At 52.4% G+C, this 27,117-nt stretch overlaps 1 protein-coding gene across 1 annotated transcript; it reads right to left on the bottom strand.

Moving 5' to 3' along the window:
- Positions 1-679: 679 nt before the first annotated feature.
- Positions 680-12,304, bottom strand: LOC142595832 (E3 ubiquitin-protein ligase RBBP6-like). The gene is made up of 9 exons (XM_075724677.1): positions 12,139-12,304; positions 9,718-9,817; positions 6,742-6,883; positions 6,313-6,357; positions 3,827-3,915; positions 3,610-3,706; positions 2,625-2,764; positions 1,543-1,712; positions 680-792 (listed from the first exon to the last, which is right to left on the bottom strand). The coding sequence occupies exons 1-9, from the start codon at positions 12,302-12,304 to the stop codon at positions 680-682; spliced, it is 1,062 nt and encodes a 353-aa protein (XP_075580792.1).
- Positions 12,305-27,117: the final 14,813 nt, after the last annotated feature.

Here is a 27,117-nt window from a genome sequence, read left to right as displayed (position 1 = left end):
CAGTTGGAAAATAAGCTCTACGAAAATACAGGAATCAGCGCATATGTTGAAATAAAACTTACCTTCTCTTCCAACAGACTGCTGATTGACAGAGGGGAAGGTTTAGACAGTTGAGCGGCACTCACCAGAGCAGCAGGAGGTGTGACGGGCAGGAGTGGTGGTGGTGGTGGCGGTGGCTGCTGCTGCTGTTGCTGCTGAATTTGTGTATGGAGCCTTTTTGTGTAGCCAGTTCCATTTTTGAAGTTGTTCACAGCCTAGAGGCAGAAAAACATTGACAAAAAGGTAATATGGAACTTCAGGAGATACACCAACAAAAGCCTCCATAGAGTAAAATTGCTTTGGTATTCCTGTAAATGCTGTCAATCCTAAAATAAATCACCATACAGATATATGAACACATCCCATTAGACACTGTTATTAATGACTGGTGACTCAGAGTATCTGTATTTAAAGTCCTTCAGTGTTAACACCAAATCTGAAAGCGAGGCAATCATCTTAAACAAAAGTGTGACCTGAATGTGCCAGGCTGTAAGCTTCTGTAACAACAGATCATGGATTTCAAAAGTAAATTTGGCCTTGTTCCATTTAGCCTTGCTTAAAGGAGATGTAAATTAGTATTTGCTTCCCTTTCACCTTTTCACAAACAGACTTGTCTTACAAACAGTTTACGTAAAAGGCATCATGGCACCTGGCGTAGGAACTTGTTGGCAATTAAAGAATCAGGCGAAACGTCTGTCTGGTGGCACGTTGGGCAGGTATGCTCCTCAGATTCCAGCAACGCTGTTCTAATGCCTGTGAATAATTAGAACCATCAAAAAAGGTTTTAGCCAAAGTGAGGACATTTGTTGGCTTCTAATCAATTCTCAAAACACGTCTATGATTAATGGGTGAATGTGGTCTGGAATTGAGAGCATGAAGCTATAAAAGTTCAATAGTGTCACAAATGTCTCGTATGCAGCACACAACCGTACAGGTTTGATATTTCACTACTGTCACACCTGAAGATGTAGAGTAGGCTGTGTCTTGATGTCCCCACGAGTCTTTTTTCCACTGTCTAGTACAGCGAGAAGTCACCAACCTCCAGGTTAATGAATAAAACACGTCTCAAAAAACCATTAGTAGATTTGAATTGTGAAGGTTTTAACCAGCTCTCCCGTGGAGAAGAACGTGGATTAAATGCCTGACTCTCCCTTTGTTGCAGAGCACAGTCAGGCACCAGAGCTGGCTGTATAATTTTGTATGAGGGAAAGGACTGTGGACAAACTAAATGCATTCCATATCCAATACTGTAATCACCTGCACAGTGATGCACTCTTCTCATACTCATCCTTTCCCATGTAAAGAGGACTTAACCAGATACATGAAAAGGGGAAACAGCTTTCTGCATTTTTTTTCCTTTATACGAGAAGAGTCCTTTCTTGTTCAGGGTATACTGAAGTATTAAGTAGAAGTGGTAATAAAGCAATTCTGTTATCTCCTATTTCTGCTTTCCGAAGATCACATGTGATGTTTTGCATGAACAGACAGGGCAGTAACACTTACATTCGTCACAGTAACTGTTCCCACAGCAGGGAATAACAGCTGCATCTGTCATGAGATCTTTACAGATGAGACACAACAACTCCTCTGGAATAGGATCAGCTGAGGAGGAGGAGGACGGCTCCGCTGGTAGGAAGGGAGGCTTCTCCTTCTTGCCTCTAGCATAAGCTTCCCTGGAGGCGGGGTGGGGAAGGAAAAAGGAAGAAGTTAAAGATGGCTAAAGGAAAACTTTTCCAAGCTTTGGATTTTATCAAAGGAAGAGAATAGGTGGAATCCTTCTCACTCCCCATTAGCCTTCTAACATGTAGGCATTTCGTTTGAACTACTTTTCTGTAGCCACAGCACTAGAAGAGGGAGGGGGGAAGAATTTTCCTTCTGCAGAACTCTCCCATTCATTGGATCAACTCCGAAACCAGCTCAGACTGGAAAAATAATTCCTTGACACCTAGAAATAAGGTGAAATGAATCCCACCTCTCCTTTGCCAGAGGGTAAGTGTAAATTGCAGGCTCAGGGTAAAGTTAGTCTCTGAGTAATTACGTTTGATTAATGGAGGAAGTCTGTGTTACAGCTTCTACAAAAGGAGATCCACAACAGAAAAACACGAGTGCTACCAAGTGCATTTGAAAACAGCCACTCTTGTCAGCACACAGTAGTTTTTTCTTAGTTTATAGCCACAGGAAAACTTCAGTCTGTTTCACACATGGGATTGGATAAAAGTCAGGGGGGCAGGAAAGCTCAGTCCAACAGCTCTTTGTTACATTTTGCAGGAAGCCTTTGAAGCATAACCCAGAAGCAAAATGAGCGTTCACAGAGACCGACTCCGCTGTAAACACTACTGAAACGTTTTGCAGAAATACACATTCTTAGCATACCACAAGTTTCACCAACTTGCAGGGGCAGGAACAGAAGGACCGCCCTATTTTAATGGTAGAAAGTATCACAGATTTTAAGGTTAAGCTACAATGACAATGCTTCCTCTCCCGTTATTCCAGATGCTGGCCAACTTGGTTGCATTGCCACTCGGACGTTTACACATCGTTTCTCTCCTTCCCTTTGTGGTCAGTCCAATTAATTCCCTACTTACGCATTAATAGCTGGTATTGCATATTTTCCACTTTTCGTCAGCATAGCACCCTTGGTGTTGGGATCTTTCACCTCCACCATGAAACTCATGGGAATTCCTGTGCTCTTTTTAATTCTGGGAACAGACTCAAATTGTTTGTCCTGTTAAGGAAAGAAACGCAGACATATCTCAGCTCAAGACCCACACTTCAAATGACATTTCAAGGACTATTTGAAGCAGCAAAAGCCTTTAGTGCTCTCCTTGTACCCAGCGTAAGGGTTGCTCAACTAAAATACTTCTTTTCCTAAAAGAACAGAGCCAGGACGTTCAAAAGGCTTGAGCAGCGTTTTGAACTCATTTGACATTCTTTGGCTTAACTTCAGGTTCCTGAAGGGGGAAATATCCCTGCGCTCGCCATCCACTCGGAGAAGAGACACAAACCCGCTCCTCCTCCCCAGCGCAATTCAGTGTGAGAGCTCAGTTCGCTGCTCTGAATCACTCGCTGGGGAAACTTGTGTTCACCATCTCTAGATGAAGGCTGAATTCAGACCTCATGCATATGCATTCAGTGACGAACGTTCAATGGCATGAATACTCAACCAGAGGCTTGTGTACCTAAAACACGCACATAGTCACAAGATGGGGTCAACAGAAACATCTTGGGTTTAGACGGAATCCTAAAACCTGTCCGCAACCAGTCATGAAAAAGAGCTAAAACCAGAAACATTTCCAGCGATATTGAAATATACAAAAATGTGCGTGAAAGTCCACACAGAAAGGTCTATGGACATATTCAATGTCTATGGCCTGGAAAAAAGACATTTTTGCATTTGTAATTGCAGGTTTCCCTGGGAGTTTGAAGGGCTTTGCAACATTGCCAGGTAACCTCTGTGTTTCACCCCAAGAGAAACAACTCTTAATAGGAGCGTTTCTGTATTTGTTCCATGACTGCCAAGGTGAAAACAATGACAAACTACCGAACACCAGCAGTCCCCCACAATCTTACCCCATGTGTTGGGCAGTTCTTCCTATAGTGGCCAGGTTTTCCACAACGGAAGCAAGTGTAAGATGGTGGAGGTGGACCCAAGGCTTTCTTCAGGTAACTGAAAGATTTTGGGGAAAAAAAGAAAAAGGTATGCAAAGGTGTCTCTCTTGTTCCAACAAGCATCCTTTCAGCTTTTCCATCATCTTCAAAGAACAGATCTGACATCAGCAACACTCACTTGGATGGATCATATTCCTGGCAAGACTGTATCATCATCGCTGTTATTTTATCTTCCTCGGAAGCATCGGCTTCAGCCAGATTGGCAGTCTGTTTAACAGGTCAGGATTTGACACACGCATGAGAAACACAGTGAAGCCCCCACGGCCAAAGACCACAGCACTCACCCAGTCCCATAAAGAGCAGCACAACGCCAGCTGAGGCTGCACCAAAACAGCTACTCATATAAAACAGAGTTGTGCTGAAGATGTTCTGGGGAGTCCTTACGCCCTTACGTGGGCGTTGGGTGCCCGTTAACCTGCTTGACAAGAGCATTCCTGGGCACCCAAAACCTTGGGTTCTGTCTGCACTTTACATAAAGGCTTGTGGAACCAGTCCCACTTTCTTCCACGTGGACTCAAGCTCTGCGTAGAAACAATTACACTGTCCAGTATTTTTGAACTGATATTAAGCTCCAGACTATGTGAAGGAGAAGATCTCCTCTGTACATTTAACTGAGAAAGATGTATGCCACTATCATGATTTACCTTTTGCAGCATTAAAAGGACACTCAACTTAGCAGTCAGGGAAGTTGTTTCTGCTTGCTGAAACTGAGCTTTGGACACAGAAGCATGAAAAGGAATCAAGCTTTTTAGAATCCCTCAGCAAGACAAAGGATTCTTTTCAGTAGAAATGTCACCATCATGTGCTGTAGGCAGTCCAAACTGCATGTTCCCCCCTACTAACTTCTTCACATGAAGTGATGTAACTACAGGAAGCAAAACCTGCACTTTTTTCCAGCTGACTGTGTCCTTTTTACAGACAAATTGTAATATAAACCTTACGCACAACTATGTCTTCATATTCTTGAAGCCAGCTGCTTTTGTTTGACCAGTATTTGGTCAGGTTTTTTATTGCACACTAGTCCAGACACAAGCAGGGACGAAGGGAGTGACTGTAAATGACCTGGACCTTCAAGCACCTATCTTTCAGATCAACAGCACATGTTTTTGCTTTTAGATGCATTCATTCACAAAAGCAACCATCTAGTTTCAGTATTTTATTAAATGGTTGTTTCATATAGACAGTTTTTTCTCAACTGTAACATCATCCAGATCAACATCTATGAAGTCACTGCCATTAACATTTACAGACAACTTTACAGATACTTGACTAGTTTGTTTGAACCCAAACGGTTTACAGAACACTTCCAAAACACAAAAAACACATCCTAGGAATAGACCAAAACTCAAACAGGGCATTTAATACATAGGAATAACAAACCGTAAAACTTTTTACAACACATTGCCTCCATGCTAAGGCAGTCTGCACTCAGGAGGTCAGCGCAAGTAACAGTTCTGAGCTGCTTTATGTTATGTTCCTGTATTTTTCTTTAAATGTTCTCAAAAGCTGAAATGTCTACACCACTTGGACAGTTTTTCACATTGCAGAGGAAAACTTCACGTGAGTTTACAGAACCAAGGACACATTTAGGCACAGCACTAACGGAGTCCAATTTCTTCTAGTGGATACCTTCCAAACTAATTTTTTTTTTTTTTTTTGGCCAAATGTACACAGTGTAATTTCTGCAGTGCATGAGGGAAGAAATTACGAGTGGGAAGAGATTTCTCTTTCTTGGAAATGAACTCCAGCCTTTATTTTCAGAAGAAAGAAGCAGATCCTCTGCACTAGGCCCTGCCTTCTCTCATCTTTGTCACTCGAAAGACCATTCATTCCATTGGCTAGCACTACGCCTTTGCACAAAGTGCAATCACTAGTGCAATCACCAGGCAAAGCTACACATTGTTGAGCACAGAACGCAAGCAGTTCCACAGCAAAACACGGCATTGCAACAGTTTCAGAAGGTCCCATCTGCTAATATGCCACACATACACACTGGCATATTCCTATAAACAGTCAGGTACATTTACACAATTGACAGCCTGCGCTCAAACAAATTAGATTGTGCTGTCCACTGTAGATGTACTACGATGTATGAAACTCTGCAGCATTCACAGAACGGAACTATAACTATCGTGACTAGAAATTCAGAAATAGCCACGCAATCGTCCATGTTCCAGAAACGCTTCTCGTTTGGGTGTTGCAACCCGCCCTGAAATGTCCATAACTTACAGACCATATAATTCTTCTCTGAAAGTTGTGTTAGTTTCCAACACAAAATGAATGAAACGTATGAAAAACGGTAAACAGCTTCTGCAGTGCTGCTGCTTTGTGTCTTGGAAGGTGCGTAATACGGCAACATTATGCTGAGGCTGATAAGGTACTCCCCTTCTATCTTCCCAGACTGGCAACTACTCTTTACAGGACAGTATCAAAATACGCATATATTTTACAGTTAAAATAAATACTTTTAAATTAGTAAAATCTAAATTAAAGTTCTGTTCACATTACAAGAGTTATCCAGCTATAGATCACCGTATAAGATTTAAAAATACAAAGCAAACACTTTTGGTTTTAAGCATTTGACAAGAATAGATCTAGATATACCTTAATAAGCTGGGCCAGAGAAATAGATCCAGAAGAGTCATCGATCTGTGCACAAAACATTAAACACATATTCAAGTTCTACAATCAAAACACAGCAATAGTTCACCTCTACTGCAGTCTGAAAGGCTGCACCATATCCTCTGAGTGTCACTGAAAGAGGCATTTCCAACCCAGTGTAATCTGTATTTGTTCAAAAAAGCGTCCAAACCTGTGACAGCTCCAGAGTGCCTCTGTGGTTAATGAGAAGAAACCAAACTCACCAAACCCGCCTGAGATCAACTTACTGCTCCAGACTATCTCAGAGAGGGACCCTTGTCAAATGCTCACAACTGCTTAAGAGTCACAGGGGTAAGGAAGCTGCCAATTTTCAGCTAAAAAGGGATTTATGAGAATAAATTGCAGCCACACTCCTCCCTCCCAGCTCCCTACGGAAGGGCTTGCAAGAATGAAGTCCTCAGGCCACTGGTTCGTAATGGACTGCTGTGTTTGTTGAGAACTAAGACTGGAGGGCACTTTTTCCACAAGGAAAAAGGGGAACTCCTCGCTTGTTCCTTTTCCAGTATACTCAATTCTATTACGCCACAAGCAGCAGTGAAGCTCACACCAGTAAAACCTTAGCAGAAAGACACTCGAATCACTGCTTATTATGCCTGAAGTTGTTCAAAAGCGTAGAATAACATTTCACAATGTAAACTGAACAGCTCTCCTCAAGGGGTCACTAACTGGATCAGAAGAGAGATTAAAAGCCTTCCGTGGAAAACGCTCTTGTCCTTTAGTGCCTAACGCAGTGGAAGAATTCAAGGCAGCAGTTTTTAGCAGACTCTGGGAAAAAAGATCTCTACATGCAGAAAAAGATTCCTCACTTCATCATTCCTTCTCCATATGTTTAGCATCATATGGTGGTACACTAAAGACAGGCTTAACCTCTGCGAAATTGAAGCAGCATCCAACCCTGAAGTCACCCAGCTCCAAAAGCATACTGCAGGCAGAGGTTAGGACAAAACACAGGGATTTCACCCACAAATGCACCAGGCTCTAAACTTGTGCCAAAATTTGTACACTGGGGTTTAGGTATTTCCATTTGCAGACAAACTATTCAACTAAACTGCTTCATCCAATAAAGTGGAAAGATGAAATGCAGAACTTGACAATAGCACTTTGTGTAGCAATGATGTTTAAATTCACAGCAATCTATGAAAGACATTTATGCACTCAGAGGGGCCCAAGCAATATCACTTCAATCATTCAGTTTTAGGAACAAATACCCAGGTATTTAAGGACATGGAAAGGAATCATTTAGCTGCACAGAACTGTCCTCAAAATGTATGTGATATGTGACATCATATTTGTTTGAACCCCCAAATCAGAAGTAAGGAACAGTACCAAGCTGAACAGTAATGGATTTTCAAAAAACATTAGGCAAAAAAAAAAAGAGTTTCAATACAAAAGCTAAGTGATACAATGTGAAAATGGCAAAAAATGCACTCCAGACAATTTGTGTTGCAAGGAACAAAAGCACACAACAACCAATACAAACATACACACTACGATGCTGAATCAAATACATTCTATTTACAACATATACTATGTTCCACTGGAAAACAGATTAAGTTACTGTTTGGAAAATTTATACCAGGCTACATTGTGTAGAATTAAGTGCAGTGTGCAGAAAAAAGTGTCAGATTGTGCTTTTACGTACTGGTTTTGATGGTCCACTCACTGGCTCCGTTCGACTCCTGGAAGAGAAATGGAGGTGATCAGAACTTAAAAATAGAGCCCGTACCTCCTGAAGATGAGGAAGTACAAGGAAATGCTTGAGATCAGCACACAGGGGTTTCTTTGTACATTCTCCTTCAAGAACAAACTGCAAGGCAGTAACACATTTTCAAGGCCTCTCCACCATTACAGCATGCATTCATCATTCCCAAACATTAACCACCCTACCAGCAGTTTCTGCAATGTTTCCAGCTGGAGGAATCAAAAGCTAATCTGCACGGCTAATTTTCAACGTTACAACAGCAGTGCCATTGTTTCCTTGTCCCCACACACAGGGATTTAGTTGAGCTTTGATGCCAGCAGCATCTGTCCTCTCACTTTAGGGCAGCATTACAATACCAGGAGAGGGTGCCACCCAACCAGAAACGGAGGATGCATTCACAAGGCAGCACTGAGCATCCATCCTTAAATTAACCCCCAAAACAAGGCCATGTTTATAAGCACAACGCCGTGGCGTCCAGAATTACTCAGTAGTGCCTGAAAGCACTGCAACAACTGCTGCAGTAATGTGCCCACAAATTCAGGGTTTTTTTGCTTGCAAGTGCTTCACGGGCACCAGGATGCTGCTGTACTGTTTGTTCGAGACACACTGTAACTCATCAGTATACTTTATTTATGGGGAACCCACATCAGAAGGTCATGGCAAAACCACAAGCTAATAACACCTACTAACTGTGGTGGAGAGGCCTATCTTTAAGAAGGCTGGAAAACGTGACCATTCAAACAGTGCTAATGCAGCTGATACACAACTGGACTGTGTGAATACAGAAATGACAGCAATGATGCTGTAGGCAGGATGGCATTTGAGTGGCTGTCATTTTAATCAATACACCCAGTTCTCTGTCCTCCATAAATCTTGGGAATACAGAACTAAAACCTGGAGCACAGATGTCAGCTTAGGGTAAAAACAGATGTAGAAAGAGAACTAGCAACAGTTGGCAACGTGCTAAACTGCTTCCTGCGTTTCAGGTTTGGAAAGGATTAACTATTCCTTCATTGTACTCGCTCAAAAGGCAATACACTTTGGGATATTGTTCTTTTTCTCTTGCCTGAAACGGATGCTGTCTTTAGGAAACTGATACGAATCCCTTATGAATGGAACTTCTTCTTTGCATGGTTCGCCAGCTGGCAACCCTTGCTCTTTCCTCTACAGCTAGGATGCAAAACCCCAGCCTTGGGGCATAAGAATACCTGCCATATCCCACCCTCCCTCCCCCAAAGGCAAGAAAGAGTCAAACCCCAACAATCAGACTCTTCTGAGATGGGAACAAATTCTGAGTTCACACTACAATGCCTATCTCTCTTCACTATAAAAGCAATAGAAGCAAGAAGATTTAATAATGACCACTCAGGTAGAGGAAACAGCACCTACAACTTGGGTCTCAGCAAAATCAAGCCCAAGAACAAGCCCAAGAGAATCATCTTAAAAGTCACCATTGCTCCAGTTCAAACCCCATGTGCCCGTCGACTTTGGGACAGATACATTACAATCTACCTCATGACAACCAAAATTAACAGCAGCTTTAACAACAAAGATGCAATCGGAATGCCTCTGTAAACTAACATCCACAAAACCAGCTAACACACTGAAAGCCCTAACAAAGGGTATAATGCTGTATGGATACTTACACAACATAGGTTTTGCTGGTGCCTTTGACTCCTCCAGCAGGGATTCTTCGAACGATCACTGATGAGTTCTTTGGAATCAGCGCATTAGCATCTGTGTATTCTGAAAACAACACAAATACAGAACAAAACAGTATTCAGTTTGTAAGAATGTCTATTACTATGTAATGACATAGCACTTCAGGCAATCCCTTCACAGGGATGAAAGCAAAGCTTTCTATATAACATTGCGCTTTTATCGTCTCAACACACTAACGGGACATTCCTAGAAGTCTTCACGTTTGATAATCACACACAAGCAGCAAAATCTTTTCCATTCATTTAAAACAGTTTGAATGCCAGCAGCACACTGGTCTCCAAGGTCACTCAGGACTGACAGAACACAGAAGACAGCCTGCCATCTGCACTAAGACCAGGTCAGGTCCCAGCTGGGGCTTGCTGTTTGGTTGTTGGTTTGTTGTCTCTTGCCTGAGAAGCACAATAGCACATGCTCCAAGGGGTTGGAGTCAGAATGTTACAGGGCAGGAAAGAGCACTCAGGAATCCTGAGCTCTGCAGTTCACAGTTCTTCCACAACACTGTGAGAACATCTATTCTAAAAGACAGGTCAAGAAGTTCAGATCAAATTAAGAGGAGGCGGCAAGCTGAAATGCATCATTCCTGAGTGCAGGCTTTTTGAAGGGAATTCTGCCTTTATAGAACACGCCTCTAGAGGAAGCATGGAAGAGGACACCCCTGCCCCCCCAACATTCAAAATAGGTCTCAACCATCCAGTCTGCCTTCCCAGATCTTCAAAAGAGTCCATCATATCCTTTTTTTCCACTGACATTTAAAATCCTGTTTACTTCTAGTGAGTTTAAGCATCTACATCTGATGAATAAAAACTGAAATTCATGGTTATGCATTTCAAGAAAAAATTTGGCATACGTATACATTACACTGAAATGTATTCTCTAGCTTTGCTCTGAAAACCACGGGGGGATTTTTGCATTTTCACATGGAAAACACCCTTAGGAAAGCTTCAGGAAGCACCTGTGTCACTAATAGACCAAGTTTAAAATTTTAGACTCCTTTTACAAAGGTCAAAGGGCAACACAACCGACCTAGAGGAGGATCTGCTCACTGGTGAACAAGAGGGATGCTCTTTAAAGCATGACAGATACTCCTTCTTTAACCTCACCTTTAGGGAACACCACGCTTAACAGAACCTAGGGAAGCAGACACTTTTTCTTCACCGGATTCTGATTACGTATGGAAACAAAGCAACACACTTTGTAAAACTGGTATGATGTACATTAGAGTAACACTTTACGGGGGAACATCTTTATGAGCATCACTTTTTCTTCTAAAACTTTGCTTTCTGTTCCTCACCTGCTATAAGAAAAGCCACATGTTCGGCCTATCTCAAAACGTTTCTTCTCCTGGGGATAAGAATTGGGCTCCATCACATTTAGGACCATCCATCAGTCTGGTTTTAAGGCTCTGTTTGACACAGACCCAACCATTCCAGTAGTGACGCCAGCCAGTTGGCCACTCAGCCTGCTGGCATGTGTGAAGCTGACAGTACCTTAGCAACCCAAGACAACATTCACAGACCCTTCTGCAGCAAAGCCCTTCAGGCAAAGTAACCATTTTTCAAAAGCTCTTGACAATTTCATTCAACAGTAGTAGAAAAATACAAGACTTCTGAAATGGATCTCTACCTATGCGTGCCATGCAATCCAATGGCATCCCTAGGACCCCTAACAGTGTGCTCTTAAGCCTCTTCACAGACATTCTCCTGAACATAGTTTAAATATCTTGTCGTGGTTTAACCCCAGTTGGCAACTAAGCACCACACAGCCACTTGCTCACCCTCCCCCCACACCCCGTGGGGATGGGGGAGAGAATTGGGGGGGAAAAAAGGTAAAAACCATGGGTTGAGATAACAGCAGTTTAATAGGACAGCAGAGGAAGAGAAATAGTAATACTGCTTCTACTAATGATAAAAGAACATACAAAGCACAAAGTGATGCACAACGCAGTTGCTCACCACCCGACGACCGATGCCCACCCCGTCCCTGAGCAGCGATCGCTGCCCCCCAGCCAACTCCCCCCACTTTCTATACTGAGCATGACGCCCTATGGTATGGAACAGCCCTCCAGCCAGTTTGGGTCAGCTCTCCCGGCTCTGCCCCCTCACAGCTTCTTCTGCACCTGGCAGAGCATGGGAAGCGGAAAAGTCCTTGACTGCCACAAACACTCCTGAGCAACAACTACAACATCAGTGTGCTATCAACATTATTCTCATGCTAAATCCAAACCACAGCACCACACCAGCTACTAGGGAGAAAACCAACTCTGGCCCAGACAAAACCAGGACACATCTGCAGATAAACAGGCAGCTTTAGGTGCCCAAGGCCCCGCGCCCGCCGCCCCCACGCACCTTCGCTGGTCTGGGCGTTGCTGATCTGCAGGTCGCAGTTGGCCGCCTTCAGCTTCTCGCGGCCCATGATCTGGCGCTTGAGGTCACACAGGGGGATGTGGAGGCTGCTGAAGGTGACCGTATCATAGCTCAGCTTGGAGGAGAACTTGTAGTGGACGCACGACATGCTCCTCCTCGCAGCCCGGCCGGGCGGCCACACGATGGGGAGAGGCCCCCGCGGCCCCGGCTCCTCCTCCGCTCCCTCTCTCGCACGCAGCGCTCCCAGGCCCGACCGCTCGCTACGGCCACTCGGGCGCCCGGCCTCAGCGTTCCGCCCAGGGCTTTCCTGGACGACAAGTGCACGGGCTGCCGCCAGCGCCTCACCTCACCCAGCGCATTATGACAAAAGGCGCGCGTCATGGGGGCACGGCGGCCCCGCCCTCTTCCTCCTAACCCTGAGCTCTCCCTAAAGGCAATCGCCATTCCTCCACACATTCCTCCAAACCTTCCCATCTACCACATCCACTGAGCGGGCAAGGGAGATTCTCCAGAAGCCCTTACATGAAACCCATTCAAATAAGCCATCACGCTGGCCATTTCTTCCTGGAGGGAGTTCATCCGGCCCTGCACACTGCCAGACAACGTGGATGTTTGCAGAGAGATTCACTTGCTGTTCTGCAGGAAGCCACAATCAAACTAATGGTAATGGTAAGGGTTTGGCTGCCACTACGGGCCCAGAGGATCCTGATGCTCTGAGCCATCTCCTCTGGGTCCCAACCTCACTGGTTTACCTGAACAGCCCAATCCGGCACATGCTAACCCTTGCACAGGAAATCATTTGCATCATTCAGACTCATTTGAAGATCAGACTGCCCTATTTGCACAAGCACCAGGGCAATATTGGATAGGTGAAGAAAGGGCACTTGAGGATTAACCCTCCAGCTGAGCTGAAAAGTGGATTCTAAGTGCATTAAGACCTCCCACACAGGTTAGAACCAGTATCTCTTCTGCCTCTGGAGCTCCTAGCTACTGATAGCTATGGGAAAAAGTGTTACAGCCCTCTGATGGCACGTGGCACTACGTTCCCCCTGTCTGTAACAGCTTTTATCCCACGCTCAGGGGTTGCAAAACTAGAGCGAGCTACTGCAAATGTGTCAAGAGAATTAGAAAAAGCCATTAATGAAACAGCAGGGAGTATTACAGCCCTACAGGAAGAAATGAATTTATCACCACAAATGGTAACACAGAATCGATTAGCCCGAGACCACCTTTTAGCAGCACAGGACAGAGTGCCCAGTGGAATGAGCTCATTTCCCTGCTCTCTCCAACCCGCAAACCCTTTAAAACCCCCACTGTCAGCCTGTCGCTTTTCTCACATTGACACAAGGAAAGGACATATGGAAAGCTGCTTCTAAACGGGGAATCCCTTCATCTATCACCGACTCCCAGGCACCCAACCAACCACGTTGTGATGACCCCATCACAGAGAATTAACAAGAGGACAAACAGGAGGAGGAGAACAAGAAGGAAGACAAACAGGATGAACTGATGGACAGCAGGAGGAGGAGGAAGGGGATGAAGGGGACGAGGAACACAGAAAGAGAATGAGAACAAGGAGGAACAAGACACAGAACAGGAGGAGGAGGACAAACATGAGGAGGAGTGAGAGGAGGAGAAAGAAGAGGTGGAGGAGGAACACGAGGAACAGTCAGAAAAGGAACAGGTGGCACCAGGAGCAGGAGGAAGAATAGGAAGAGAAGAAGGAGGAGCAGGAGGAGGAGCAGGAGATAGAGGAACAAGACACAGAACAGGAGGAGGAGGACAAACATGAGAAAGAAGAGGAAAAAAGAGAAGGAAGAGGAGTAGGGTAAGGATGTAGAGGGGCATAAGGAGGAGGAGAATGAAGAGGAATGGGACGATGAGGAGGAAGAAGATGAAGAGAAGGAAGAGGAGGGTGACATACAGGATGAACAGATGAACAGAACAAAGAGGAGGCAGTGGAGGAGGTGGGGGAGAAAGAGAAGGAGGAGGAGAAACAAGAAGAAGATGAGCAAGAGGATGAAAAAGAGAATAAGGACAACTAACAGGAGAAGGAGGATTAGGATGAAGTTGTGGAGAAGTGGGAGGAAGGGGGGGAAGAGGAGGAGGATGAGGACAACTACAGCAACGACAAACAGGAGGACAGAGAGGAGGAGGAAAAGAAGGGTAAAAGGATGACAATGAAGAGGAGTAGGAACAGGAGGTGGAGGAAGACAGTCGGGAGGAGGAAGAGGGGGAGGAGAGGAGGAAGTACTGCGAGCTAAATGTTGCAAGGCACACATACAGCAACGTACAATGAGAAATTACAAATAAACGTACTTGGTAACAAGTCCCCACGGTCACCTTTGTTCCCTTTCCCTTCCAGGTGACACCAGCCAAGCCCCAGGCACCTGCAGCCATTCGCTGTACACAGCTCCCCTGATGCTGGATATCTGATACACGTTTCATAAAACAACGTACCCCCAGAGATTTTGGCTGTTCACCTGGAGCTGGGGGGAAGGTGTGTGTGTGGGTGAGGATGATCTGCTTTATCCCTTTAATTTTTATGCCTCAGCAAAAACACTGCAACATTCCGACTAAAGGACAGCACTGAAATCAAAGGGCTCCAACCGCACATTGCCACCCGATTGCCTTACACAGAACAGACTTTGGATCCTGACTGCTCAGTTCACCCTGAAATAGTCAAGGGCCAACAAACCTAGATTCTCTCCATAACAGAAACAAGCTTTAATTGTAACTCGCTTAAACTCTGGCATACCATAACCCTGTCACCCCATAACCCTAGCACATTGTAGCCCTACAATACCAGAAAATGGATCACAAACTCCCTGGAGATCTCTGCCAGGGCCTTCATGTGGCCCCGGATCTTGGACATCACAACTTTGAAGTGGGAGTGAGACGGAGCCAACAGGACATCACCACCATCCGTCTTCAAACCCTGGAAAAGTGCCCAGCTTAAACACTCCTGGGGAGAATGGCTGAGGCACTCGGAGACTTTGACCCGGCCAGCCATGACCACGGGGCTTCAGCTCATCGTTTCTGTGCCACAGCCACCAGGCAGATGACCCCGTCCTCCCCACAAGACCCCTCGGGGCAGCCGTGGCTGCTCTGGGGGCCTCCGAGAGAACCAGCTCACCTGGGCTGCTCTGCGGCCACCGCGCGCCTTGGCTGTCAGGCGGGTCTCAGCGCTGCTCTGCAATCCGCTGTCACCTCCCTGCAGGACGCTCTCCAGCACATGGGACATCTCCGCTTGCTCACCCTGGGGACAAAGAGCAAAAGAGAGCGATGGCGTTTGCTTTCTCCCTGTTACCAGGGTGCCACAAGAGAGACCTGCCACCCCCAAATCACATACTGGGTGCTCTGGACAAAGCGTACAAGCTGCAGGCGTGGGTCAGGAGAGCTGTGGGGAGCAGGCAAGACATTCTGCGGTGCCCCGGCCCTGGCAGAAAGCAGAGCTGGAAAGAACAGCGGCGGAAGCCCAAGGCGGACAGCGCTGGGGCCCGGCAGGGTGCAGCACCCACAGAAATGCCCGGCTCCTTCAGCCTTGGCCCCGGGGCTGCAGCACGGGGACAGCACTGGCTGCGACTTTGCTGGGAAAAGCCAGGCAGGGGGGACCCTCACACCCCACACGGGTACCCAGACCTGGGATTTGACAACCGGTCCCTCTGCCCATCGCCGCCATGGCATCCAGAAAGCAGCGCCGCTGGCCCTGCCGTGGTCCTGAGCCATCTCTCCATGGACGAGTCTTTAACCAGCAGGCCTGAAGAGAGGAGAAATTGTCCCCCATTAACCCCTGCTCAAGGTTTTGCAGGCAGGAGGGTTTTTTGAGCTGCCTGGTGCTGCTGCTCCTGGGGAGCGCTCAAGAAACAGGGCGGCTGCCTGTACCTGCAGGCAGGCGGTGGAGTGTGCACAGCGGGAGTGAGCGGTGGTTTGTGCAGCTGTTGAATGCATTCAGGCTTGAAATGTGGCCAGCCTGGTACGCCTGCTACCTTCTTCCTTGCAGGTTTTTTTTAGAGCCTAAATAGCATTATTTTGAAAGCAAAACCAACAAGCAAACCAAGAAAAAACCCAAAGCTGGGCAGTTGTTTTCCTCCCAGCTGGGCTTTTCTCCCCACTCCTGGCCACCCTGCAAGGTGATGCCAATATTAGGGTGCAGGATTAGGCCCAAGGGCAGGCCTTTTGCAGGCAGCACATTTCTTTATCAAAGGCTGTCAACAGAGGTGGAGCCGACCATGAGCATGAGACCCACGTGCAGGCCTGGGGACAGCAAAGGCACCTGCTCTGTCCCCACCACAGCACGCCCGCTCCACAGCCTGCAGCCGTCTCTTGGAGAGGAGGCCACTCCGCCTTCCCCTGCCCTGCGCACATCAGACACCCACCTCCAGCTCTCAGGGCGCGGGCTGGCGACCCTCGGGGCAGCAGCAGGAACCGCTCGGACCCTGCCTGTGGCCTTGGCCCTGGCGCTGAGCACTCGGGGCTGGGCTGGGGAGCTGGGCCATGCTGGGGCCCAGGGCACTGAGGTCTCCAGGTCCCTGTCCCCAGGCCCACCCGCATGGGGAGATTCCTTCTCCTTCTCCTTCTCCTTCTCCTTCTCCTTCTCCTTCTCCTTCTCCTTCTCCTTCTCCTTCTCCTTCTCCTTCTCCTTCTCCTTCTCCTTCTCCTCCTCCTCCTCCTCCTCCTCCTCCTCCTCCTCCTCCCACCCCCGCAGCTCCCCGCTCCCCCCCCCCCATTTCCCCTCAGGCTGCTCGGCCTCTGCCCCCTCCGGCCCCGCCCCAGGCTGCCTGGGACTGACAGGCCGCCTCCGGCTCCGCTCATTGGCTCAGCTGTGGCCAATGGCGTGGCTGTTGCCAGGCGGGCACAGGCAGCCCGCGCCTCTCCTCCCAGGGCTGCCCTGCGCCCGCTGCCCCCCAGCCCGCAGCGGCTCCTCAGCCCGCCGGGACACTGGGCCTGCGGAGAGACGGCCTGCGAGAAGGGCCATGGCCCTGGGGCTGTTCTCTCAGCAGCGCAAGGGCTGTGCACAGCCCTGCCCTCCCTCAGGGCTCTGCTGGGGGCTGGGCCTGCCCGGGGAGGGAGCTGCCGGGAGGGAGCTGCCCGGGAATTGCTCTGGGCCCCAAGGCTTTCCCAAAATGCAGGCCTGTCTGTGCTGCCAGCCCCAGCCCTGGGCAGGGGGAGCTGCGTGACGGGAGCCGCTGATTTGACTTTCTGGGCAGATGATGGAGTAGGCAGACACAGGCTGTAAGCCTGGGCTGGTCTGTACCTGCAGAGCTGTGGGCTGAGCTATTCTGCCTCTGAAGGCTGGAGAGATACGGGCTGTGGGCAGAGTTACTGTTTGCCAGTTAGCATTTCTTTTGGGGTCCTGTGACGGTGATGGTAAGGTCGCCAGCCTGCAGCTCTGCGGCAGTTAAAACTACGACTGAAAGAGTTTTGATGGTGGATGCTGTTCTGTGTGTTTCATTTTCAATAATTGTTTCACTGAGCTGGAATTATTTCTGTGAGATTAGGTGACGGGGGTCTTCTTGCAGTGGTCTTCTGGAGCGCATCCTGACAGCCTTTGTCATGCAGAGCTTTCCCGTCTGTTCCCGAGAGGAGTGATGGCCATGATGCGGAATGAGTCCTGTGAGTAGTGGCTCATCTCAGTGCTCTCATCTTTGCTGTGGGAGAAGTCACTGGATGTTTGCAGTGTCGAGCAGGGCTCTGCTGATCGTGACAGTAAGACAGAGCTGGCAGTGTAAGGAAATAAGCAAGCCCGGAGCGCCACTCTGTGTTTGGCTGTGAAACAACACACAACGAAAGCTGAAGAGCAGCAAGAGCTTTGAGTGCTGGCAGCTTTGCTGTGGCAGAAAGCATTGGAAGTTTGCAGTGCAGAGCAGGGCTGTGCCGACCGCACACAGTGGCGCTCCGTGCTTGCTTAGCTCCTTACACTGCCAACCCTCCGTGTCACTGTCATGACAGGCAGAGCCCCGCTCCGATACTGCAAAAGTCAAGTGATTCCTCTCACAGCAAAGGTGCCAGCACAGAAAGCTCTCGCTCCTCCTTACCTTTCCTGGCCACCGCCTCCACAGCGAAACACACAATGCTGATTTGCACTTGCCTTTCCACCACCAACTCCAAATACACATTGTCAAGCTCACTCTCACTCCCGGCACAGACCAGCTCCCAAAGTGCAAACGCCCAGCGATTTCAAACACACAGTATGGGAATGTGTATTGGGAGTGCCGGGAGGCAAAGCAAGGGCAGATGGCCAGAGTGTGTTTGGCTGTGAAGGAACTTGCAAGGGAAGGTGAAGACCAGCAACAGCTCTAAGCCAGTAGAGCTATGGTGTGGGAGAAATTGGTGTATGATTGAACTTTGGGAGGTGGTCTGTGCTGAGAGTGAGAGTAAGTATGAGAACGTGTGGGGAGTGGGAGTGAGCCTGAGAATGTGTGTGTATTGGGAGTGCTGGGAGGCAAGGCAAAGGCAGATGCCCAGACTGTGTTTGGCTGTGAAAGTACTGTCAGGGGAGGTGAGGACCAGCAACAACTCTTAGCCCTTAAGCCTATGGTATAGGAGAAATTGGTGGATGACTGTAGTTTGGGAGCTGGTCTGTGCCAAGATTGAGAGTGAGCTTGAGAATGTGTATCGGGAGTGCTGGGAGGCAAGGCAAGGGCTGATGGCCAGAGTGATTTTGGCTGTGAAAGCGCTGTCAAGGGAAGGTGAGGACCAGCAACAGCTCTAAGGCCTTAGATCTACGGTGTGGCAGAAATTGGTGGATGATTGTACTTTGGGAGGTGGTCTGTACCGAGATTGAGCGTGAGCTTGAGAATGTGTATTGGGAGTGCTGGGAGGCAAGGCAAGGGCAGATGGGCAGAGTGTGTTTGGGTGTGAAAGCGCTTGCAAGAGAATGTGAGGACCAGCAACAGCTCTAAGGCCTTAGAGCTATGGTGTGGGAGAAATTGGTGGATGATTGTACTTTGGGAGCTGGTCTGTGCCTGGAGTGAGAGTGAGCCTGAGAATGTGTGTGTATTGGGAATGGTCTGAGGCAAGGCAAGGGCAGATGGCCAGAGTGAGGGCCGGCCAGAGCTTTGGGGGCTGGCACCTTTGGCGTGGGAGAAATGCCCGGATCATCGCAAGACAGAGGTGTCTCGTGGCGCGTACATCTACGTGTGATGCCTGTGGTGGCAGTGTATGTAGTAGGGCAGAGCATGCAGCTGTGTATTGGCGGTGCTTGTGATGTCACGTGGAGCTGTGTAGGTGGTATGGCTGGAGCAGGAACGTTCCTGGTGCCGGTCATTATGATGTCAGAGATGTCTGAGGAGTTGGCAGAGCAAGAAGTTGTGTTGCACAGCTGCTTGTGATGTCAGTGGTGTGCTGAGGGGTGAGCTGCCCTGCACACAGCGGTAGAGGCCTGGAACAGCGCTGTCCGCTCGGCACGCTCAGGGTGGTTCCCGTGTGAAGGAAGGACGCCATGGCCTTGGGCTTGTGCTTCCAGCTTTAATCCAAAAGAGCCGTTGTCTTGGGGAGAGCTTCACTTCTGCCTGGCTGTGCAGGGCCAGCAGCACAGCGCCCACAGGCTCTGCCCCGCTGTTGGCTGCTCCCTTGGAGCTCTCAGGATCAGCAGGGTCTGAGCTGCCAGGGACGAGAGCGAGGGCTCGGCGTCTTTCTCCAAAAGCTGGAGGGCTGCAACAGAGGGAAAGAGAACAGAGCTGAAACCCACCTATCTGCAGAGACCCCGCGGCATCCCCTCCAGACCATGCCAGCCCCAGCCATGCCTTTCCCTGGCCAGGAGGAGCAGGTGGGACACATGGATGAGCTGGAAGGTGCTGCTCAGGAATGCCCCGGAGGTGTTCCTCTGCCCTGAAAGCGTTTCCCTGGAGCAGGGCGAGGCATAGCAGCAGCACACTGCCCAGGCCCTGTGGCCTGCCCCAGCAGCCCCGGCACACACAGCACTGCCCCTGCTCACCGCTGCAGATCTCAGACAGCTTCTCCTCGCTGTTGTCCCTCAGGTGCTGCGCGGCAAGCCCTAGGCACAGAGCTGCGTCAGACCTCCCGCTCCCCAGCATGCTCCCAGCAGCGCAGCTCCCGGCTCTGCCGGTTTGGCTGCACACCCTCCTCCCCCTCAGCAGGGTGAGCCCAGGGAAGGACAGTAGGCGAGGGCGGGTGGGACTGAGCAAGGCTGCCAGCAAGGCCAGCTGCGTGGGCAGGGCTGGGAGAGGGAGGCACAGAGCCCCTGGCTGCCCAGGCCCTGCACGGGGCAGTCGGGGCTGTGGCAGCCGCAGGGCTGCCCCTTGCTGCCAGTGCAGCGGCTGGGGCTGGGGCCAGGCTGCCAAAAGAGGGACCCCATGGGGCACAGGGGCTGTGGCTCACCAATGAAGCTCACGGCTGCCTCTCGCAAGGTGACCTGAGCATCCGTCAGGTATGGCAGGCTCTGACTCAGGTATTCTTCAACTCTGCTCCTGTCCTGCAGCAGCTGGAGAGAGCACAAGGGCATGGGGCTGAGGTTGAGAGGCAGGCGCAGGCAGAGCGGGCTCTGCAGGCCCTGAGAGCCTCTGAGCCAGGGCGCAGCCGGGCGTGCAACATGCTGAGGGTGGGGAGGGGAGAGGGGCGTGGAGAAGAGCCCTTGGGGGGCTCTGTGCCTGAGGGCAGGGAAGGAGGATGCAGCTCCAGGCTGTGGGCTCTGGGCTGGAGCAGGGCAGGCGAGGCAGAGCTGCACAGGGGGCAGCCCTCGTCCAGCGCGGGCCCTGGGGCTTGGGGGTTGTCCTCACCAAGCACTCCCCAATTCTGCATGCCTGCTGGGTCTTGGTCAGGTGCTTGAGCTGTTTCCACTTGAGCAGCTTTGCAGCGACGAGGAGGGCTTCCCGAGAGGCCTGCAGAGGGGGACAGGGATTGGGGGGCTTGTGGAGAGGGATTTGGGCTCAAAGGCCTGGCCTCCAAGACCTGCAGGGGCAGCTGGGAAGCCTCTAGGGCCTCTCATGTTCAGGCCTTGGTGGCCATGGGCTGCTGCTGAGCCCGGCTTGACCAGGTAGGGCAGGTGTGGGAAATGTCCGTGCCAGCTTCTGCGCCCCTCCTCACGCTGGGGATGGTGGGAGCCTTCCTCTGGGGTGTGCTGGAGGAGGGCGGATTGGGGGGAGCGGGGATGGGAGGGGACCCCACCTCCCCGTCCCCCTCTGCAGCAGGAGGCACAGAGGGAGGAGGAAGGCAGTGGGGGGAGCGGTGCAGGCAAGGAGGGGAGCTCTGCCCAGAGTCCAACTGCCAGCAGCCCTTGCCCCTCCCTGATGCCCAGGCCACCCCTGTGGTGTCAGCACGCCCTTCTCTGCATGACCGCTGGGGCCTGAAATCTGTACCTCGGCCACGCTCTCGGTCCGGTCACTCATGCGGAAGAGCAGGGGGAGCAGGCTTCTCTGCACGCTCTTCTTCAGCTGCCGCTTGTCGTTCCCCACCGCCATCTGCATGACGTCTTTGAAGAGGCAGATGGAGAGCTCTCGCAGCTGGCTGGACTCCTGCTAGGGAGGAGGACAGGAGGACTTTAGCAACAGGCGCTCCCTGAGCAAGGGCGTGAGCGTGGCTGATGTGAGGGGGGCTGCTTTGGAGTCAGGTTCTGCACACAGGAGCTGTGGGCCAGATCTGCAGCCGCGGCTGAATGGCCCCGGGGGGCTCAGGTTGCCCGGAGGCATCAAGCTGTGAGGGAGAAGGCGTGCGGGGCTGCAGAGCCCAGAAGCCATCCCCACGAGAGCGCGGGGGCGTGAGGAGGGGAAGAGCCCTGGCCAAGGGCTGCCACAGGGCTGGGCTGCCGGGCAGTTGTCCTTGCGGAGGGCCCATCAGTGGGGCTCAGGCTCCCACAGCAGCCTTACGTCATCAAAGAGCGGCAGGAGCTTCTCCGCCAGCTGCAGAGCCGTGAGGCTGGCCTCCTTCCTCTTCATATGGCCCATGACGTTTCTGAAGACAAGCAGGGCCTTCCTCTTGTTGTCAGTGCTGGCATTCTGCTGGCTCTCCAGGATGTCCGGCAGCAGGACCAGCATCTTTCTTGCCTGTGTGAAGCACAGAATTTCCTGGTTGCGAAGCGGTGAAAGACCACCCTGGCAAAAGTGCTCTGGCCACTAAGCAGCAGCCTCCCGTCGGGCTTCCTGGCAGGGCAGGCGGCACAGGAATCCCTGCAGCAGCCTCCTGGCAGGCGGTGGCCATGGGCGCGCTGATGGGGACACGGGGATAGCAGCGGGGAGGGAAGTTAGGGCAGGAGAAGAAAGGCTGCGTGTCCCCTGCTCAGCCACCCCCTTTCCCGACTGGCCCAAACGGGCACAGGGGTTGGTAACCCTCCGGGCCTGGAAAGCTCCCCAGGCAGCCACCAGGCCCCTCCGTGGCAGCGCTCTGCGGACCCCCACGGCTTGTGCACCGCAGGGTGCGGGGAAGGGCAGCGATCTCCAAGCTGGCAACGAGCGGGCTGTGACCCCTTCGTGAGAGAGGCCCGCTGCCCCAGGCCCCAGAGGCAGCCCGTAGCATCGGCTGTACCTCATCGTCCCCCTCTCAGCAGGACGCTTCTTCTGGGGACAGCGCTCCCGCCACCGAGGCACTTTGGCGCTGGCTGCCTCGGTGCGCAGCAGAAACTCCTGCCCGACAGCGCGGGGATGCGCCAGGAGCGAGAGCTCCTGCAGCTGGCTGAGGGAGCCTTGCTCCTTGCGCTGCAGCGGCAAGGTGCGAGCCTGAAGGACCCTGTGGCCCGGGAAGGGGACAGCGAGGGCATTTGGAGCCGTCACCCCACCTCCTGACTGCCAGTCCAGGCCAAGCCCCCGTGCGTGTTACCCGCTGCCCCAGCCCCACGCTGCCAACGTGGGGCTTCACTTGACTCTGCCCTGCTCACCGTCTCAGGTCTCTGCGACAGCGTGAGGAGGCCTCTGAGCACCAGCGAGAGCAGCACCAGGCTTGGCCGCCTCAGGTACCTGTGGACTTTGTACAGGCCAGCAAAGTCCTCTGATTTAATGTCGCCGGAGGCCAGCAGCTGAAACAAAGGCGGCAGTGAGAGACTGGCAGAGCCCGCAGGGCTCCCCGCACCGTGCGGCTCCTGGTTCCCCCTGGCAGCTCAGGGCAAGGGCAGCGGGGCCAGACAGCCTGTCCTGGGGGCAGCTCTGCCCGCGGAGGGCCGCTTGGCACCCCCGTGCCCTGCGCCTCGCCACACACCACGTGGTCGTCTGTGCCGGCTCCTCCTGTCCTCTGAGCATCGGCAGCCTCTTGCTCTGACGCCTCTGAGGAGCGCTCGAAGAGCAAGAGCTGCCACAAAGGAGGCACGAGACGCGAGTGGTGAGGAGTGTCTCCTGTCCCCAACCTTGCAGCCCGCTCAGCCTGTGCAGAGGCCATGGCCACGTCTCTGCCCCTGCCCCCGCCCCCGAGGCAGCCCTTGCCCTTGCCCTTGCCCTGGCCCTGCCCCAGGTTTCCAGTGTGCAGAGCGGGGCGGGGGGATGCAGGCAGCGGGGAAGCAGAGCGCTGCCTGGGCAGGCAGGGGCTGCCTGGGCTTTGTGCCTGTGCACCGGGCCCCAAGCAGTTTGGGGTGGCCCTGCGTGGCTCACCCAGGGGAACCTGGCGCTGGGCAGGTCCCCGCTGGCCCTAAGGGGCTGTGCCCGTATGTCCTGGAGGAGGTGACCATTTGCGGGCAGATGGGAGGGGAGAGGGCCGTGCCTGTTTTCCTGGAGAGGCAGGCACAGCCCTGAGGCAGAGCAAGGACTGGTCTGGTCACTCACAGCCAAGTGCGGGATGCAGGCGTCCTCTGTGTTGGAGCCGAACATCCTGCGCAGCCGCTGGTCCTCGAGCCTGTTGAGCAGCTCCCTCAAGACCTTCACCAGCGTGTGGGGCTGGGAAAGCATCACATCCCACATGGCCAGAGCAGCACTGCGGGCCCAGAGCGCTCTGTCAGCGGGGCTGCCTCGGCCACCACACTGTGCCCGGGCCAGCCCTGCCGGACCCAGGCTGTGCTGCAGCCGCGGCCCTTCCCGCCCCCTGGCTTGGAGTGCCCGGGTCCCTGCCTGGGCAAGGAGGAGGGGGCTGAGAGAGTGTTCCCCGTGGGGCAGGGAGGAACCTCGTGGCGGGGCTCTGGGCTGGCTTGGCCAGCTTTGGCTACTGCGGGCCTGGCTGCCCCGCCAGGGCTGGAAAGCGTGGTGGTGTGGAGGGCCCTGCTCCTCGGGGATGCCCTGCACTTTTCCGTGGGTCTGGCAGGCAGAAAGTCTTTTGGGGTCAGCACCTGTCGCATGACGATGGAGAGAGCTTCAGGAGGCTTGTGACCACTTCCCTGGGGCACTGGTCGGTCATCAGGAGAAGCAGCAAGTCCAAGCTGTGCCGGGCTGACGCCGTGCGGATGCACTCCATGTTTTGATAGATGCCCCTCACGATGTTTGGCACCTGGAGGGCACACAGGTGAGGATGGTGCTGCCACTGGAGCGCAGCCATTTCCTCAGCTGCCTCTGAAAGTGCTGGCCTTGCCATCCTACTCTGCTGGCTTAAAATGGCTTCAAGGTGCCTGAGGCGCCTGGGTTAGGGAGGGAGGGATGGAGGGAGGAACAACGCCTGAAAGGGCTCAAGGGCAGGGGCAGGGCAGCCACAGGCCTCTTACGTCCGTCAGCCAGGAGGCAGGTTCTCTCATGGCCACAGCCAGGATGCTGCTCGCCTCCTCCTCGTCGTAGATGCTTGAGTCTCTCATGGCCTCAATGGCCATGAGGACGATGCCTGTCCTCTCCGAAGGCTGGAGGTACTTTCCAAACGCCTGCGGGAGGGAGGGAGGGAGGAAGGAAGGCAGGGAAGAGCTGTCACACCGAGTGCCCTGATGGCGCTGCTTAGCTGAGCAGTGAGAGCAGCTCTGGCCAGAGATGGCCTGGCAGTGCTGGCAGCAGTGCCCGCAGGAAAGCTGGAAGCAGAGGCTGCAGTCAGTGTGTGGTGGAGGAAGAGAAGAGAGGGCCCTCAGGGGGAGGCAGGAGGGTTGGGGTGGTGGGCACAGCGTGCTGGCCCTACAGAGGAGCAGGGCTTGCTGGTGGCCAGGAGGGCTGGAGCTGCTGCTGGGGCACTGCAGTGCAGCCCTTTGTAGTCCCTGCTCAGGGACAGCAGCAACCCTCTCCCCAGGGACACTGAGGCCATGCCAAGCCCACTGATTCTGGATGCCTTTGCTCACACAAGGCTCCTGCTGATGCCGCGGCCAAGAGGCCCAGCAAGGGAGTGGCTCATTACCATTGTAATGTTGCTGGTGCTGGGCAAAGCAAGCCAGGAGGTGTTCTCAGCTTCCCATTCCCTTTGACGCTGTGGATGCTCCGGGTTATCCTTGGGCAGTGCGGGGCCTAAACAGGAGGGGATGACAGAAGAGTCGGTAGGACACAGCGTCTTTGGCAACAAGCTTACCAAATGGTGAGAAGAGCTTTGAACTAGGAATGGCTGAGGAGGGAGGTTACGACCCACGGTCAGGGGAGGTGCTGGTGGACAGGGCTACAAAGCAAAGGGTGACAGGCAAAGGGAACAAGAGGGACCTCAGGGATGATGCAGAAGGATCTCTGTCTCTACCCCTGCCTCAAGTGCAAACACTCACGGCCTGGGAACCTCAAAGTACCTAGAGCTCTGCATGCAGTCACACACCTAAAACATTGTTGGAATAACTGAGGTGCGGGGCAGGGCACGGCTGGAGTGCTGCGGTGCAGGGATGCAAGCTCTCTGGGGGAGATGGGGGAGAGGAGGAGCGGGGGTGCCTCTTATTTGAAGGAGCAGCTCAGATATACGGGACGGTCGAGACCCTGAGAGAGAGCACGTGGCTCAGAAGCAGAGGAGAGGCAGTGCTGGTGACATCGTGGTGGCAGCGTGTTGCAGACCCCCCGGCTCGGGGAGAGCATGTGGGTGAAGTGTTCCTGAAAGCGCGTGGGGAAGTGTCTGTGTCATGCCCAGATCCTCATGGGGAACTCGAACATCCCTGAGACCTGCTTGCAAGATGGCAGGATGCAAGCAGTCAGAGAGGTTTCTGGAGGGCGTCAGGGACAGCTTCTTGCTGCAGGCACTGGAGGGACCAGCCGGGGTGGGGTGATGCACAGCTGGGTCTGCAGCTCTCCGATAGGGAAGAATTCTTTCTGGGACGTGGCAATCAATGGTAGCTTTGGCTGTGGGGCCCACGAAACAGCCGGGCTGTGAGAGGTGCTGAGAGGAGTGGGGAAGGAGAGCGGCAAAGAACAGGTGCTGGACTTCTGGTGAGCATTCAGCTGCTGCGGCAAAACAATAGCTGGGATGCTACGAGAAGCGTCTGTGAGGGGCAAAGGGGGTCAGGGAAGCTGGCCGACTTTCATGGACAGCCTCCAGCAAGCACAAGAAGGGTCCATTGCCATCCTCAGGGAAACAAGCAGGCACGTGAGGAGCTGGCTGTGTGTGGAGGGACGCAGCCCGCCACAGCTGCTTCTCTTACGTTTTTGCTGCAGGATGAATCTGAAGAGGTGATGAAGAGCATCCAAAGCCCCCCAGCTGATCTCCCACTCCTTGCAAGTGCGGCAAAGGATGAGGCGTCCCAGCAGCTGTCCCAGGATGGGGATATGGATCTCTGTGTGGCAGGCAGGGCTGTCATTGTCTCCGCCAAAGATGCTGAAAACCTGGGTGAAGGAGGCAGGACAGGTAGAAGGGCTGAGGGGCAGCAGCTGCGACCAAAGGCCTGAAGCCCCGAGTCTGCCCTGGGAAGGATCCCCGGCGAGTGAGAGCTTTGGAGGGCCCTCCCAAAGCAGCTAGCTGGGCAGCAGGGCACGGAGAGCTGCCAGGCTTGCGCTCCCGCCAAGCTCCTTGGGCAGTCCTGTCCTGCACAGGACTGGGGCCGAGACGGCTCCTGGCAGCGAGGGAGCTGGGAGCTGGGGAGAGAAGACCATGGGAAAAAGAAAGAAACCAAGAGCCTCGCTCCAGGGCAGAGCCTTGTTGAATGCCTCAAGCGGTGCCCAGGCTTGCCTGGCAGGCGTCGCTGAGCTGCAGGCTGCTCCGGTGTGCAGGGAAGGG

Source organism: Pelecanus crispus, chromosome 23 (genome assembly GCF_030463565.1).
Source record: "Pelecanus crispus isolate bPelCri1 chromosome 23, bPelCri1.pri, whole genome shotgun sequence".
Lineage (NCBI taxonomy): Eukaryota > Metazoa > Chordata > Aves > Pelecaniformes > Pelecanidae > Pelecanus > Pelecanus crispus.
The sequence above is the reverse complement of the archived record's forward strand: the minus strand, read 5'-3'. Positions and strand labels throughout refer to the sequence as shown.

Excerpts from the sequence above, each read along its gene's own strand:
- LOC142595832 (XM_075724677.1), bottom strand. The coding sequence starts at position 12,304 with ATGTCGTGCGTCCACTACAAGTTCTCCTCCAAGCTGAGCTATGATACG. Across the intron at positions 9,818-12,138 it reads CAACGCCCAGACCAGCGAAG|AATACACAGATGCTAATGCG; the intron begins GTGCGTGGGGGC and ends TGTTGTTTTCAG. Across the intron at positions 793-1,542 it reads GAACAGTTACTGTGACGAAT|GCATTAGAACAGCGTTGCTG; the intron begins GTAAGTGTTACT and ends AATTATTCACAG.